General features: G+C 55.1%; 1 protein-coding gene across 2 annotated transcripts in view; it reads right to left on the bottom strand.

Moving 5' to 3' along the window:
* Positions 1–15198, bottom strand: part of MBOAT2 (membrane bound glycerophospholipid O-acyltransferase 2) — a gene marked incomplete at its 5' end in the record, with an annotated part of 52362 nt that overhangs the window by 17681 nt on the left and 19483 nt on the right. The window contains 3 exons of one of the 2 annotated variants that reach the window (XM_084235160.1): positions 474–569; positions 9039–9116; positions 9441–9586. In XM_084235160.1, coding sequence (XP_084091286.1) covers positions 474–569; positions 9039–9116; positions 9441–9586 — 320 coding nt within the window. The remainder of the gene's footprint in view (positions 1–473; positions 570–9038; positions 9117–9440; positions 9587–15198) is intronic. The other variant, XM_084235161.1, reaches the window with a different exon arrangement.

Below are 15198 nucleotides of genomic sequence, written 5' to 3' on the forward strand. Positions count from 1 at the left end.
AGAGACATTCTCGAGTGTCTGCTCTGGGAGCTGAGGCTGGCAGGGCTCCGCCCGCACCCTGGCCACAGAATCCCCATGGGTGCCAGGAAGCAAGACCGAGCAATGAGGTCTTACAAAAAAGCTGCAACTGTCTGCATGGGGGGCTTGGGGCACACAGAAGGAAAGGGGAGTCCGGCGCAGATGTGGGGTGATTTTCAATGGTTACGGGACACGTTCCCACCAGGAGAGCGTACAACACATGTAATGGCTCTCTCTTTAGAAATTTTACCTAATTTAAAAGAATAGGTTACTTCGTGATGTAACACAGCATCCTAAGAGACCTCTGCACGGGAGTTCTCTATTCATAAAGGAATCTGTCATTGAAATGTTGAGTATTAGATTTCCATGGGGCACTAAACACAACTGTATTTTGTCCTTTATTCAACAAGATAGAACAGACGCCACAAGCTGCTCAATCAAACTTTTACTCTTACCCTGAAAAATCGGCAGAATATTGTCCGTAGTCAAAGATGTACACCCTGGTGATCTGGCACACGCTCAGGTAGCCCAGCGCGAACACGAAGCAGTATCTGCAGGACAGACCCGCGACGTTAGTGACAATGAAAGATCGGTTTATTAAAGGACACATTTTAAAGTAATTTATTAACTAGATGATAGAACTCCAGAACTGTCACCGGACCACTCCACAAACAACTTTCTTCAACCCACTATAAAACGCTGCACTAGTCTGCCCCACTGTACTTTGATTGTGCGCCGTCGTCACAGGTAAATACATCTAATTACTGCCTGTTCATATTTCCCCTCTGAAGACCTCCACACACCAAGGTGTGTACTGCAATGCCTCCCAGTCGCCTGCCTGCCCATATTTAACAACAGAAAATCCCCCAGCCCATGAACAGGAAATACTTCACGTAATTGCCTTTCACTTGTCTCGGAGGTCTGCAGTCTCTAAGTATACGTGCAGTTCTTTTATCAGATTTATCTCAGGTTTCTTTATTTTTTTTTTTTTAATATAAGAACTGGGGTACAGGCCAGATGTGTGGGCGGGCGAGAGGAGTCACCAGAGACAGAGAGGGGAGCAAAACAGGCAGACTGACGAAATACACTGCTGAGGGGAGCAGCGGGTGAGACAAGAGGTCTGCCGCACCATGTGGGATCCTCACGGGCAGGCCGGGATCGAACCCACACTGCGGAGGCTGCAGACAGCTTCACAGCGTGGCGCTCAACTCGCTAAGCCACCGGGAGGCCCAGGTTTCTTTTTTTGATGCAGTAGATGCAGCTGTTCTGTTCTCACTCTCGGATGACCTGCAGCAGACAGCCATCACGGGCTCTGCGTGCCCATCTTGTGGCCTGCAGGTTCCCACGGCGCTCACTGGCCCGGGCCTTCCCCCAGCACCTGCTTGGTGGCTGTTTGCAAGACATGTGTCCATCCTTTCTCACAAACTGTGTGAGTCCTCTCATCTAAAGAGTATCTTTTGGGGCCGCCCTGGTGGTGCAGAGGGTTGAGTACAGCACTGCAAAGCTGTCTGTAGCCTCTGCAGCACGGGTTTGATCCCCAGCCAGGGAGCTAACCACATGGCACAGCAGACCTCTCCTGTCTCGCCCGTTGCTCCCCTCAGTCAATCTGCCTGTTCTGCTCCCCACTCTGCCTCTGGTGAATCCTCTCACCCCCCGCACCTCTGGCCTGTACCCCAGTTCTTGTATGCATAAATAAATCAATCTTAAAAAAATACAGAGTATCTTTTGTAGCAGGCATATAGTTCAGGCTGTTTTCTGATTCTTATTTAATGTAATTATTGATATGATCCCTTCACATCTGCCATTTTGCTATCGTTTTAGATGTCTTGGGTATTTTTTGGTTCCTCCTTTACTGCCTTCTTTTGTATAAAATATTTTGCTAGTTACTACTTTAATCTCTCTGTTGGTCTTTCCACTATGTACATCTTAGTTCTTTTTCTCAGTGGTGGCTCTAGGGATAACAATATATATCTTATCACAACCTTTTTTAATTAATACTGACTTAATTCTGATAAGATATAGTAATTTTACACAGGTCTCTTTCTCCCTCACTTTCTGCTATTATTTCATATGTATGGCATCTATATCATATAATGCTACAATGTTGTACTCACTGTCTTAAGTCTTTGAAGAAAACAGACACACAGACCATCTTTAATAGTTACCCACGTATTTATCCTTTCTGGAGCGCTTCCTTTCTCCCTGTGAATTCAAGTCACCCTTTGGTATACCAGCCCGGACCCAAAGGCCAGGTCTCTGTTTATCTGGGAATGTCTGCATTTCACTATCATTCCTGAAGGATAATTTTGCTGGATATAGAAGTTGTGGTTGAAATTTTTCCCCTGCATTTTGAATATGCCCTTCTACTTCCTCCGGCCTCCGCTGTGCCTGGTGAAATGTGCTGTTCCTCTCTCATAATGAGTGTTTTTCTCTTGCTGCTGTCAAGTTGCTCTTATTGTCTTGTCTTCCAGCAGCATGGCAATAATGCATCTCAGATTTGTGAGTATCTGTTTGTTTTTCTGCACCAGGGGGTCTGCTGAGCTTGCTGGATGGGCAGATTAGTGCTTTTCAGCATATCTGGGGTGCTGCTGGCCACGATTTCTCCAAACACTCCCTCTGCTCTCTTTGGGGACACCCATCACTGTATGCTGGTGCCTCAGTGCTGCTGTCTAAGCGCTGCTGTCTCTGCAGTTCCATTCGCTCTTTCTCAGTATTCTGCACCTGTTCCATAGCTGGATAGTATCCACTCTCCAACTTTAAAGTCACTGATATTTTCTCTGACCTTCACAAATCACCATGGAGCATACCTGGTAAATTTTTCATTTTGGTTATTTACTTTTCAACACCAGGACTTTGGTTCTTCTTAATCGTTTCTATTTCTTTACCGATACTCCCTCTTTGTCGAGTCATGGTCATTATATCTTCTTTTAATTCTTTGAAAGTACAGTAGCTGCTTTAAAGTCTGCAGTAAATGCAACATCTAGTCCCACTTAGTGACAGTGTCAATGGACTGCTTTGCCCCCTCACCCCCAGTCATTTCTCATATTTGCTTAAACCTGGCGCTATCAAATAACATAATTCTTCATTTGGGGGCAATTTTGACAATACATTGACTGTCGTTTTACTCCTGAGCACTGCTGTTGTACTGTTTTTGTATGTCTCTTAGCTAGGACTCAGTCTGCTGAGGCTCTCACCCATGGTGCTGCAGCAGCTGAAGTGTCTGCTCAGTTTCTGAAATCCTAAATTTCTGCCTTCAGCCTGGCTCTAGGGGTCATTCCTGTGTCTTCAAATCTTAGCCGTTGGCTGATAATTAGTGCTTGTGCTCAAACACCTCTAGCCAGTAAAGCCTCTGCCCTTTGCTGATGGACCACATGTGGCTGGAGCTCACCTGAAATTTCAGTAGTTTCCAAGTCGGCCCCAGCCCTTCCTCTCAGCGTCCCCTGAGCGTGGATGCCCCCTCCTGGCAGCCAGGGCTGTGCGCAGACCCTCTCACACCCCTCCAGGCCCCGACTACAGACCACGTCCTCTGCTAGGGTGAGCCGAGGCCTTCTCTGTCAGCCAGGGCGCTGGCTTCCTGCCTGCACTAGGATCAGGTCAGTCGCCTCTGGTATCAGAGCTGCGGTGGTCCCGGCCAGCCCTGCCCAAGGGAGTTACTCTGCCCAGGAAGGAGGGTGGAAGTAACCCCAGGAGGAAACACCACAGAGCCCCACTGCTCCTATTCTGAGGTCAGCAGGTTGGGTTTATTTTCAATGCGTCTCAAAATGCTGTTCACTTCTGGTGAAGCTGAGGGTCCTGCGATGGTTTTGACAAACTCTTTCAGTTTTACCGCTACTCTGGGGATGAGAAAATTTGTGGACCTTTTCGCTCCTCAATAGCTGGAAGTTCCGCCAATGAAAATGGGATTTTGCAGGCTAGCTCAGAAGCACCACAGCTGCAGAGGCCCATCAGCACCTAGCTCTGGCCTGGAAAACCCACACCTGGTGAAGCGCTGGCGGCAAGAAGACTGCCGGCCTCGCCGGGGAGTGTGAACTGAGCCTGGCACTGGAAAATCGTCTCTACCCTTGCTACTCTAGTAGGAAAATTGGAAACCACTTGCTTTATCAGCAATAGATACTCCTGGCATCTTCAGACAAGACTCGGTGTCCCTCCAGTTGTTCCAAATGCCACAGAACCCCCCTTGCCAGCACCCCAGGACAGAAACCCCAGATTCTAGCATCTGCCCAAGACATTGGCTCGGAGCACACTCTTAACTCCTCCCCAGAGCCCTGCAGGTATCTACTGCTCCCAGCCGAACTCTGCCGCCCCGGGGCCGGGGCCTGGTGGGTGATGCCCTGCCTTGGCCAGGTGTTTCTCAGCTGGAATCAAGGGAGCTCAACGAGTTGCAAATACAATAAAAGACATGAGGGATTTTGTTTGTGCCTTCACAGAAGCCTTATTCAGGAGGCAGCAGCAGCAGGCATTGGGCTGCAGTGAGGCCAGACGCTGTGGTGGCACCAGCAGCCACGCCCCTGTCCCTGCTCTGCTCGCAGGTGACAGAAATATACCAGTCACCCAACGACTGTCTTGCTTTGCACCCACACCTGGCTCAGTAGCACAGTGAAGTCAGTGAATGGTTCTTTACCAAGAAAATATTTAGAGTTAACTCAAGTATACAAATGAAATCGGGTTTTGACTGATGGTTTTAAGCAAGATTAATTTCTCTTTCAAAATACAAGACTACTGTAGTTTACACCCACGACTGAGGGCCTGTGGACTCCAGATCAAAGTATCATCTGATTCAGCTTCTCCAAGTAAGTCAGTAACTAAGCAAGAAGAAAAATTCAAAAGCTTTCAGCAACATCAGCAACTACTCCTGGTAGACAGAGCACCGCCGGATGGCGAGCAGCCGAAAAAGACACTCGTCCATCAAATGCGTCCAGGTTTCACCCCAGTGTAACTGCCACCAAAACCAGGACCCCAGGTGGGGTGTCTGGAGGAGCCCGTCAGCGCCCCTACCCTTCCCTGGGTCAGGGCCTGCGGCATCCATGACCAGGAGGTCTGGGCCCCTCAGCCTGTTCTTCGGGGGCTGCAGCCTGTTCCCCTCACACCCACACAAGAGACCGCTCCCCTTTCTTCTCACCATTTCTTTAGGGAGAGAAAATACAAGGTAAAGAGCAGAAAAAGAACAATGATTCAATTAATTCTCCAAACTGCCCTCAAAAGCAAGGGCAGCGCGGAGGACAAAGTGCATCGTGGCTCCTCTGACCAGGCACCGGCTCAGCTGCAAAGGACCCGAGAAGCAGGGAGAGGAGGGGCCGCCGAGAGGGGAGGCGGGGCAGACCGCAGCTGCCTCCCGCCACAGGCTCGAGCGCAGAAACCTTTCAGCTGTGTCTAAACGCACCTTCCAGCCACTCGCAGGGCCTGGCAGGTGCCGGGGGTGCCGGGCTGGACGAGGCCCGCGCCAGTCTGCTCAGGTTCCACATCCCGGAACGAGGCCCCGATATTGGAGCACGTCCATGTCTTCCCGTCGCGCAGCGGGCGGCGTGTAACCCTCTCAGTGGCACAAAAACAAGAGTGCTCCGACAAGGCAGCGCATACTGAGTGCGCCACAGAGTGCTGGGGGGGGGGGGCACTGGGCCTCGCTGTAAGCTGAGGCGGGTGTTGTTATTACTCCTAAGTCACCGCAAGGACCGGGTGGGGGACGGGCAGGGAAGCCAGGCCACCAGGCAGGTCACAAAGCTGCCCAGCGGCCGCAGCCAGCTACACATCTGTCAGCACATCTGTCAGCACCAGGAGAGAGGGGCAGGCCTGTGAGGTGAAGGTGACCGAATCCAGGGGGGCTAGGGGGCTGGCTGCAGAGGTCAGGGGTGCAGAGCTCCGAGACCAGCAGGAATTCAGGCGGGGGCGGGGGCGGGGCTCCCCACACACAAAGGCGCCAGGGCCCAACAGTAGGGCCTGTGTGGGGAGCCACAAACAGCCCATTATGACCATGGGCAAGCACTGGGGCGGGCAGAGGTGCAGGGGCCGCGGCTGCCAGGCCAGAGCGCCAGGAAGAGCTGCAGCGGAGCCGGCAGATCCCCACAAAGACTGGGAGCGGAGCAGGGACAGACGGGGCCAGGCCACCAGCGGGCACACCAAGGGGCAGGAGCGAGACGGGAGCGCGGGACACAGGGCTGCGGACAACAGCGGCTCGAGGTCTGGGGGTGGCAGCAGCTACCAGCGCCGCATGCACACCAGGCTCTGCTCGGAGCACTTCACCGCCCGTGACCCAAGCCACCAAGAGGCCACTGAGTAACTCTCCCTGCCACCCTGCACACCTGGGCGCTGTCCCCCTCCCTCTCAGCCTCCAAGCCTCACAGCCTCACTCCCCTTACCAGCAACGCTAGTCTGCAAGTCTCCTGCTCGCTGCGCCGCCTGCTGAGGGACCGTCCGGGGTGCGTCTGTGGCTCTGACGTGCTGACCGCAAACCCTGCTTTCATTCAGGACCCAACCTCAATCCATCGAGGTTGTTTCTTTGCAAAGACACATTCTCAAGGCCACAGCGCACAGTACTTACAGGCAATCTCAGGCCGTGGCCTCGGCCGGCCTGGTGGAGGTGAAGGGAGCTGCAGCCCCAGCTCACCCAGGCCAAGCCAGCCTCACGCCAGCCCTCCGCACCCCTCCCAGGCTGCCGCCGCCACATACAACTGGGCAGTGCCTGGCAGACAGTAACTGCTGAAACACTGACAGTTATGAGAAGATAACACTAAAAATCCATGTCAGCACCACTTAGGGTTTCCGAGGCAAAACCCCACCTGCAACGCAGCGACTGCTAAGGGCCTGCGCCTGTACCCCGGCCACCGACGGTTTTCAGCCACGGAGAGAACCGAGGAAAAGCCCCAGTTTCCTTCCTGCCACATTTTATGTTCTCTCAGGGGATCATGGGGTGTCCTGAGAGTCCCTGCTGAGCCACTAACCACCACTAATTAACTTCATGAGGACAAACCTTAAGCAACTCGAGGCTTTTGCCAGCCAGGAGGTGTTCCCTGGCTAGGGCAATCTCACCAAGGACATTTTTATCTGGGGACCCGTACCACAGAGGTCTCGTGGGTCCTGGAAAACAGTGAAAAGGGACCCCTGCGCCCTCTGGCCTCCAGGTCACGGTGGTGGAGATGAGGCCACCTCAGCTGCCAGGGGCCTCCCCCACCCGTCCTGCTCCAGGGCCCAAGTCCACAGGGAGACAAGCAAGTGGTGAGGGAGGCGGGAGACACGAGCAGCTGCCTGTCACCCCACGACACATGTCACTGGAGGCCAGCAGCACGAGTGCCTATAAACCCCCACAAACAGATGGAAAGGAGAATCCCAGGCGAGTCCACCAGCACACACGCAACAGAACAGAACGGACTGGACAACCTCGCGGAGGGCACGCGTCTCCCCTCAGCGCCCAGGTCCCCTTCCCCGGAGGGCCCTCGGCTGTTCAGTGTTCCTTCTCATCCGTCACTCTTCCAATCCTTCCTGAACGTCTGTCTGCAGTGACGCCCCAATGAGAAGAGGCAAAATCGAGAAGTGGGCCCGGAGCCTGCCCTGTGGCGTCCCCTTCCGTGCGGCCCTTCATGAGGTTTAACGGTTCTCACTGAGCCAAAATCCATAGGCCATAAAACCAACCCAGCTTCAGGGATGTGATTCAGAGAGTTGCAGTGAAATCATACACTCACTTTTGCCATCAACACTGCAATCCAGTTCCAGAGTCTTCCCGTACCACGAGGTCTCCCCGTCTCCACCCCCGGCCAAGGCTCCCGGCGCCCAGACCACCCGACAGGTCTGTCCTCAAGCCCACGGGGTCCCGCAGCGCTCCCGCTGCCAGGCTGGGCTGAGACTCGCCGGGTGCCACCTGCGACCTTCACTGCTCAGCGACACGCCAGCCTCTGGACATGCCGCATGTCGCGGACCTACTGACCAGCCAAGGGACGCTGCGCCGGCCCCAGCTCAGCTCTTGTGAACAACACGGCTGCAGCGTCCACGAGGGCCCAGGCAGGGAGTCACACTAGGACAGGCCGCATTCTGCCAAGTGTGAGTGTGACTTTTTAAGAAACTGCACGATTCTGTCCCTAGTGGCTGCAGCACCTCGCTTTCCCACGAGCAGCGGGGAGAGCTCCAGGTCCTCCACATCCTCGCCAGCCCTGGCCATTGTACCCGTGTGGCGTGTCACTCCATCGCCCCAGCGACTGACTTGCCGAATCCAAGCCAGCGACCACTGGAGTTTAAGCGAGCGGGGCGGGTTTTCAGTGAGAGGATCATGGTTTCCTATTAGCCAATTAAAAGGCTCACCTCTTTTCAAAAATCAGATATCAGATGCAGTATCACTCCGAAGCTGACATTTACAAAACAGGTTTAAAAAACAGGGTCATAACAGCGCAAACATCGCTTCCCCTGAAACACCCGGGATACTCACGCCCTTGTAAAAGCCACCAACACCGAGGCCTCGTCTGGTCTGCTCCGCGGGGAAAGAGGCGGCCAGTGCTGGCGGCGGCCGCATAAACCCAAGGTGGCGCGGAAGGCGCCACTGTCCCGGGACCTGCACCTTTGGGTTCTGAGGCCCAGCCTGCCCCACCTCATGTCTTGCCGCCCACAGGGCCTGCCAGGTGCCCTGCCCAGGAAGCCCGATGCCCTCACGCCCAGACGCACATCACTGGCCCCACCCGCTCCCCTGATGCCCCACGGGCAGCTCAACACTGGGCCGGAGCACCCTGCCTGAAGTGCCTGGCCCTGAAACACACTGTGGCTGCCACAGTGTGGGTGACACCTCCTGGCATCATGGCAGGAGCCCCAGGTAGCTGCCGCGCACCCTCCCCAGTGCAGGGGACAGTCCTGCGGGGGACGGTCCAGACAGGGCCATGAGCAGCGTTGGGGCCAAGACCAGCACACACCAGCGATTTCACATTTGTACTTAGGACAGTTCTTGAAAAAAGTATCACAACTTAGAATGATCTTAATGCAATAAAACCTCATTTTGGTGCAACTGCACCATCGTGACGTACTCACGTGCGAACGGCAGCACTTACTTGTGCATGCTTTCCACGCCGACGAGCACCATGATGCAGTAGGAGACCCCGCTCTGCACCAGGAAGTGCAAGGCGTACCTGCAAGGGGTGGGTGCGTCAGCAGGGGCCGCTCGGAGACCACAGGCCCAGGCAGCTGCACAGAGGAGAACAGCTGGGCTCGGGGGAGGCAGCACTGCCACTGCCAGGAGGGCGCCCCGCCCGGGTCCCTGCCCCCCCACCCAGGTAAGCCCAAACTGAGGCGATAAAAGGTAAAGCCCATCTTCCAGAGCTGGAGTGCACGCAGGTCCACGTGCCTCTGCAGGAAACTCCGGAGTAACAGAGCAAGCCCGCGTGATGTGTCTCTCCAAATGCAGACACAGAGCCCGAGAGTGTCACTGAAAGAAGATGAAAATGGGGACTCACCATCCAAAGCAAAAAAGTGCAAGATAAAGGCCCAAGAGGGTGGCGACGACATGTCTTATAAAAGAGCTGGTTTTGCTGGAACGAAGGTAAGTCCGAAACCACACGGCCGCTAGCAAGGCGAAGAGCTGGCACACGACGAAGTTGACCTGCGGCGAGAGGGGAGAGCGTGTTAGCAACGCAGCCCTGACAGCCTCCTTCTGGTCACATTTAAATTCTCAGGACAAAAACATGAAGGTTATAGAAAATTAAAGACTTTCCAGTTTAAGAAACCAAAAGAAAAAGGCCAGGGGCTTCCCAGGGGTGACAGAGACAAGTTCGGGGGGATGGGCACACACCCCCCCCCCATCTGTGCTACAGGGTCAGGCAGACCAGCGTGGGGAGGCAGAGGAGCTTCTGGAAAACTGCAGGACACAAAAGTGCCAAGTGCAAGTGCCTGTGGCTGACGGAAGCAGACGTGTGCCCACGACCCAGGCAACCCTGTCACTCTAGGGGAGCAGAGATCCCCGTTCTGCGAAGCCCTCGGGGTCAGGGCCTGGCCAGGATCCCAAGGACCTGGAGACCGCGTCCTCTCCCTCCACAAGGGAGAGGACCAGACCCAAAGCCATGGCGACAGCAGGAACCAGACACCTTGGCTCTGGGGGTCTCGGGGACTGGTCTGGGGGATGACCAGGTCCCAAGGAGAAGCTGCCCTCAGAAAACACCCACTCCCCAACATGAACTTCACACGTCCTTCCACACAGACCACAGGCTCGCAGGCAGGGACGACGCCCACGCAGCCTCTGCCCCCACCACGGAGGCAGGGCAGGAGCAAGGCCACAGGCCCGAGAACAAGCCCATCTCCCTCTCGGGAAGGACGGCCTCCGGGAAGGTTACGGAACGTGTCTCATAGAAAGAATGTGTTACGGAACGTGTTCACATAGAAAGAATCCGTGTGACATTAGCAACTTGCAAGAAACAACAAAATCCTGTCTTGGCCCCTGGATGGTGAACACCACGGGCTCCACGGCCCGGGGCCAGCGCTGGAGGCCAGGGCGGCTGCGTGCTGCTGCTCGCACCGCAAGGCCCAACAGTCGGGCGTTGTTGCATGTTGTCTGAGAGGCCACTGTTCTCCAAACAGACTTGACACAAGCAGAATCTCTCCAAAAGGCTCCGAGCACTTTTTCGAACAGCACTTTTTAATGAAACACAAAATAAATGCATCAGAAAAATGAATACTGTAATCGAAAAAGCTTCTTACAGTTAAAAGCTTTCCTTCAAATAGGTCTTATTTCAACCAAAAAAAAATTTTTTTAAAGACTTATTTATTTATTTACACAAGCACTGGGTACAGTCAGAAGCGCGGGAGGGTGAGAGAATTCACCAGAGCCAGAGCGGGGAGCAGAACAGGCAGACGACAGAAGTACCCTGCTGAGGGGAGCAGCGGGCGGCAGGAGAGGTCTGCGCGCCATGTGGGACCCTCACCGGTGGCCGGGGATTGAACCGGTGCTGCAGAGGCTGTGGGCAGCTTCGCAGTCCAGGGCTCAACCGCTGCGCCACCAGGGAGGCCCTCAACAAAAATTTAGAGAGCATCCGCTCCAGGCTCAGCATGGGCAGCCAGAAACATGGAGGCCCCAGGGCGCTCCAGAGGCCAGGGTCACCTCACATTGCCACAGGCCTCCTAGGTGGGCCACGAGTTTGGTGCGAGCAGCTAAAGTGCAATGTCCAGAGCAGAAGCAGAAAACCACATCTGCAGGGAAGGAGACTAAGGTTCGGTGCTCAGGGGGCCTGAGTCACACGGCCCAGCAGACGCCCGCGCACGGTCCACGTGTGGGCAGGACGGACAGCGCGGGAGAGGCGGGCCCGCCCTGAAGGACAGGAAGGACAGGCTCGGGAGAACGAGGCGATTCTAGTGCGAGGAGGGAACAGCGCAACTCAATGCAAGAAAAAAATCTGTAGGACATCAGGAGTGGGGGGAGCCCAGACCACCTGTTCCTTTACATAGGAATCTCACAAAGCAGCTTTCCCTGCACACCTGGACGCTGAGATGACCACCAGACAGCCTCGGAGTGAAGCCAGATGCAGGCAGGCCCTGGTGGGGGGGTGAGGAGGAGCCCCTGGAATGCGGGGCATGAGAAGGAAGTGGTGGGCAAGGTGGACCGTGAGGTTTTGTGGAGCAACGGAGTTCATCATGATGTGCGTTTGCCGAGCTGGGCCTGTGTGGCGGAAAGGGCTGTGGGAAGACAAGGCTGAGCCGCAGGGCCTTCCGGAGACTCGGCGCTATGAGTACCTGGGCTGAGAATGTCTTTCCAAAAGCAAAAGTTTTCTCTATCACATTGCGGGGTTTCCGGTTAAACCCAAATGCTGGCCAATGCGGGTTGTTTTATTTAAAACAACGTAAGCAGGGCCTCCCCGGTGGCGCAGCGGTTGAGCGCTGGGTTGCGAAGCTGCCCGCGGCCTCTGCAGCGCCGGTTCGATCCCCGGCTGCTCCCCGGCCACCGGAGGAGGGTCCCACAGGGCGCGCAGACCTCTCCTGCCGCCCGCTGCTCCCCTCAGCAGTGTCCTTCGGTCCTTCTGCCTGCTCTGCTCCCCGATCTGGCTCTGGTGAATTCTCTCACCCTCCCGCACTCCTGACTGTACCCAGTGCTTGTATAAATGAATCTTTAAAAAAATAATAAAATAAAATAAAAATAAAATTAATATAACTACAAAAAAAAAATTTAAAAAAAAAACAACGTAAGCAGCTGCGCTGAAGTACAACGGACACACCACAAACTGTCCTTCAAGTGTGAAGTGTGTTTTGCTGTGCCCACAGGGCAGAACCATCAGCACGACAGAGACGCGAATGTCTCCACCCCAAAGTTTCCTAGTGCCGCCCATTCCTCACCCTCTCCTGCCCGGCACCTCCAGGCAATCACCGGGCGGCTTGTTGTCATTATAGGTGAGTTGGCATTTTCTAGAAATTGATGCCAATAGAATTGTGTAGCAGATGCTCTTCAGCTTTCTGGGTTTTCTCCCCCAGTGTGACTCCGCGTCCTCCCTCCCGCGGAGCAGGCGCCCGGGGCCTGGTACCCGGGAGCGCGCCGGCCACTGTGAGTTTAGACTTCTCAGCCCTCTTCTCCCCAGCAGCTCCTTGGATGTGCTGGTTCTGCTCGGAACACATGAAAGACTAGTACACACACGCGCCTCGCTCCTTCCCCCCGTCTCCCTCCCGGTAAAGCTGGGGTAGTTCTTTGTTCTTACGTGGCCCCCACGTGGCCCCTCCTGCTGGGGAGGCTGCGAGCGCATCACCTGGTCACCCGCCAGGGCGTCTGGCACGTGCCGAGGACGGGCGGCAGGTCGGCCCTTTGTGTCTGTGCCCGGTGTGGTATTTTGGGACGTGTGTGTGGCGAGTTTATTTTTAATCTGGATTAAATTTATTTAAGCCTTTCCTGGAGCTTCATAATTTAGCAGTTGTGGATGTAATTAATCTAGCACCTTCTAATTTCATGGGCAAATGTAGATAAATCCTTTGTCACTTAGTTCACGAGAATCTTCGTGGGTGGCTGGGGCTGAAACTAAGGGCGGTGAGCGAGGGGAGGCTCCGTCCCCTGGAAGGCAGCAGACAGCCGCTTTCATCCAGGCGGTGCTTTGATAATCACTTGCTTTCTGCTTCTGTTTTGGTGCATGTGGAAAGGTTGCTGCTTCTTGGCTGATTCTATGGCTGATCTGAAAATACACTTCAGGATCTGTCAGTTAATAACTCCCGGGAGTCTGCCTGTTTTTAAGGACATCAAATTTAGTGAGGAGTAGGAGGTGATGGTGTCTGGGCTCTCGCCCTGCATTTCCCTGGGCGTTTTGCTGCAAGAGAGGAGAGGGCTGTGCCCGGGGGAAGGGGGGGCAGGGGGGGGGCTGTGCCCCAGAGGTGGACAGGGCTGTGCCCCGGGGGGGAGGACAGGGCTGTGCCCGGTGCTGCTCCCTGTGGAGCGGCTTCTTGCCAAGACCCAGTGAGTCCTGACTGGGGAGGAAGGTGGGGGGGCTGAGACGGGCGGTGGGGACGACCCCCGGAAAGCAGGTCCCAGCCCCTGATCAGCGGGGTCTGCCTTAGTCTTCTCTGTCAACTTCGGGGGTTCAGAAGCGTCCAGGTCTGTTTTTCCTTCCGCCTACACAGTGTTTCCTGAACGTGGAGTCGAATGTCTCTTTCTGCTTATACATTTATTTTTTCATGTCCACTGAGGAAGTTTCTTTTTTTTAATGGCGGTAACACTGGCTTACGTTTTTGTTGGCTCTGGAGTTTCTAACTGTAGCCATGAATACTAACAGCTCAGAACCCCTTGCAAAGACGGAGCATAATGCTAGCTGTTATGTTCCTAACGGTCCGCTCTCCTTGATTTTAAGCAAGCTCAAGGCATGATTTTCCCACTTTTTTTCACTAACTTAAAAGCACAGATGTAACCAGAGAGAGGCTCCACTTGGTGTGGGTAGGAACGCAGAGGCGAAGTCTGTTCCCTGCCTTGACAAGTTCACAGTCTCAAGGGAAAGTCAGCCTGTGGCCTGGTGAGAGACGGGGCTCTCTAGAAGTGGTTTAAAAAGTGTCCTGGAGTCCAGGGTCTGCTTAACCTGGCGTCTGCCTGGGGGGCTGCACGGAGGTGGCCACGTTTGCTGCCAGGGGCTGGAAGAACCAGGCTACTGGGGGTCCTGGTGGATGGGGACCCACCGGGAGTACAGCTGATTGTCCAGCCTGAATCTGTGCAGAGTGCTAGTCTGACTGCACTCTGCTGCTCCCTCCTCTTGGAGGCCCAGCCATGGTCTGACCATGCAGATCCTTGTTGCCTTCACAGCACTTGCGAGACCAAAAACCAGCTGCTCCTGGAGCTGAAGCCTCCCGGGGTCCTCTGGTCTGCGCCGCACTTTTCCACAATGTCTGCTGTAACTCAACGAACGTTCAACGAACATCGGGTTTCCAGGAAGAAAGGGTGTTAGAGAACACCCAGTCCAACATCCCGATTTAAAGAAGGAAACACAAACCCCCCTCCAAGGGGGGCTCGGCCCCTCCTGCCTCTCCCCTGGGCTCACAAACCTCCTCCCTTGGGGGTCGGCTAAGTCTCTGGAACGCCCTGCGGCTCAGCCCCACCTTCCCCCAGCCCTTTCCTCCACACAGGCCCAGCTCAGCAAACGCACCATCATGAACTCAGTTGCTCCACAAAACCTCACAGTCCACCTTGCCCACCACTCAGTCTCACGCTCCACGCTCCTGAGCCCTGCATTCTGTCCCAATCACGACTGCCACCACCGTCTCCTGCTGGCTGACTGCCTGCAAGGTGAGTGTCACACGCCGCGGTCACACGTGACCAAGCCAGCGTCCAGCTGCCGGGCAGTCACGCTCGTGCCTCGTCAACGCTCAGCTCCTCCTCTGCCCGCAAAGCAGGCCCCGCACCAGCCACGTCCCAGCCACTGGCTCCCTTTAGCCACGCTGATGTCCCACACACCAAACTCATCGCCACCCCAAGGCCAAAGCCCCGCCCCCAGCACCTGGAATGCGCCAAGTGCAGCCACGTCCCTTCACACCTGAACTCACACGTCACCTGCGTCACCCTGCAAAGGCTGCACAGGCTCAGAAGTGCGGCTGGTGCCCTGCCCCCCACCCCCGCTTTACAGCACTTTACTAAGATTGCTTCTCCTTGGCTGGTAAAATGTATCTGTTTACTGATTCACCTCATTCATTCCTTCAATTCTTCTTTGACTTCCAGGAGCTCAGCCCCAGCAAGGAGGATAAGGCGTCCAGCAGGGCCAGGCCTCCCTG

This window comes from Talpa europaea, assembly GCF_964194135.1.
Source record: "Talpa europaea genome assembly, chromosome: 6".
NCBI classification, from domain to species: Eukaryota; Metazoa; Chordata; class Mammalia; order Eulipotyphla; family Talpidae; genus Talpa; species Talpa europaea.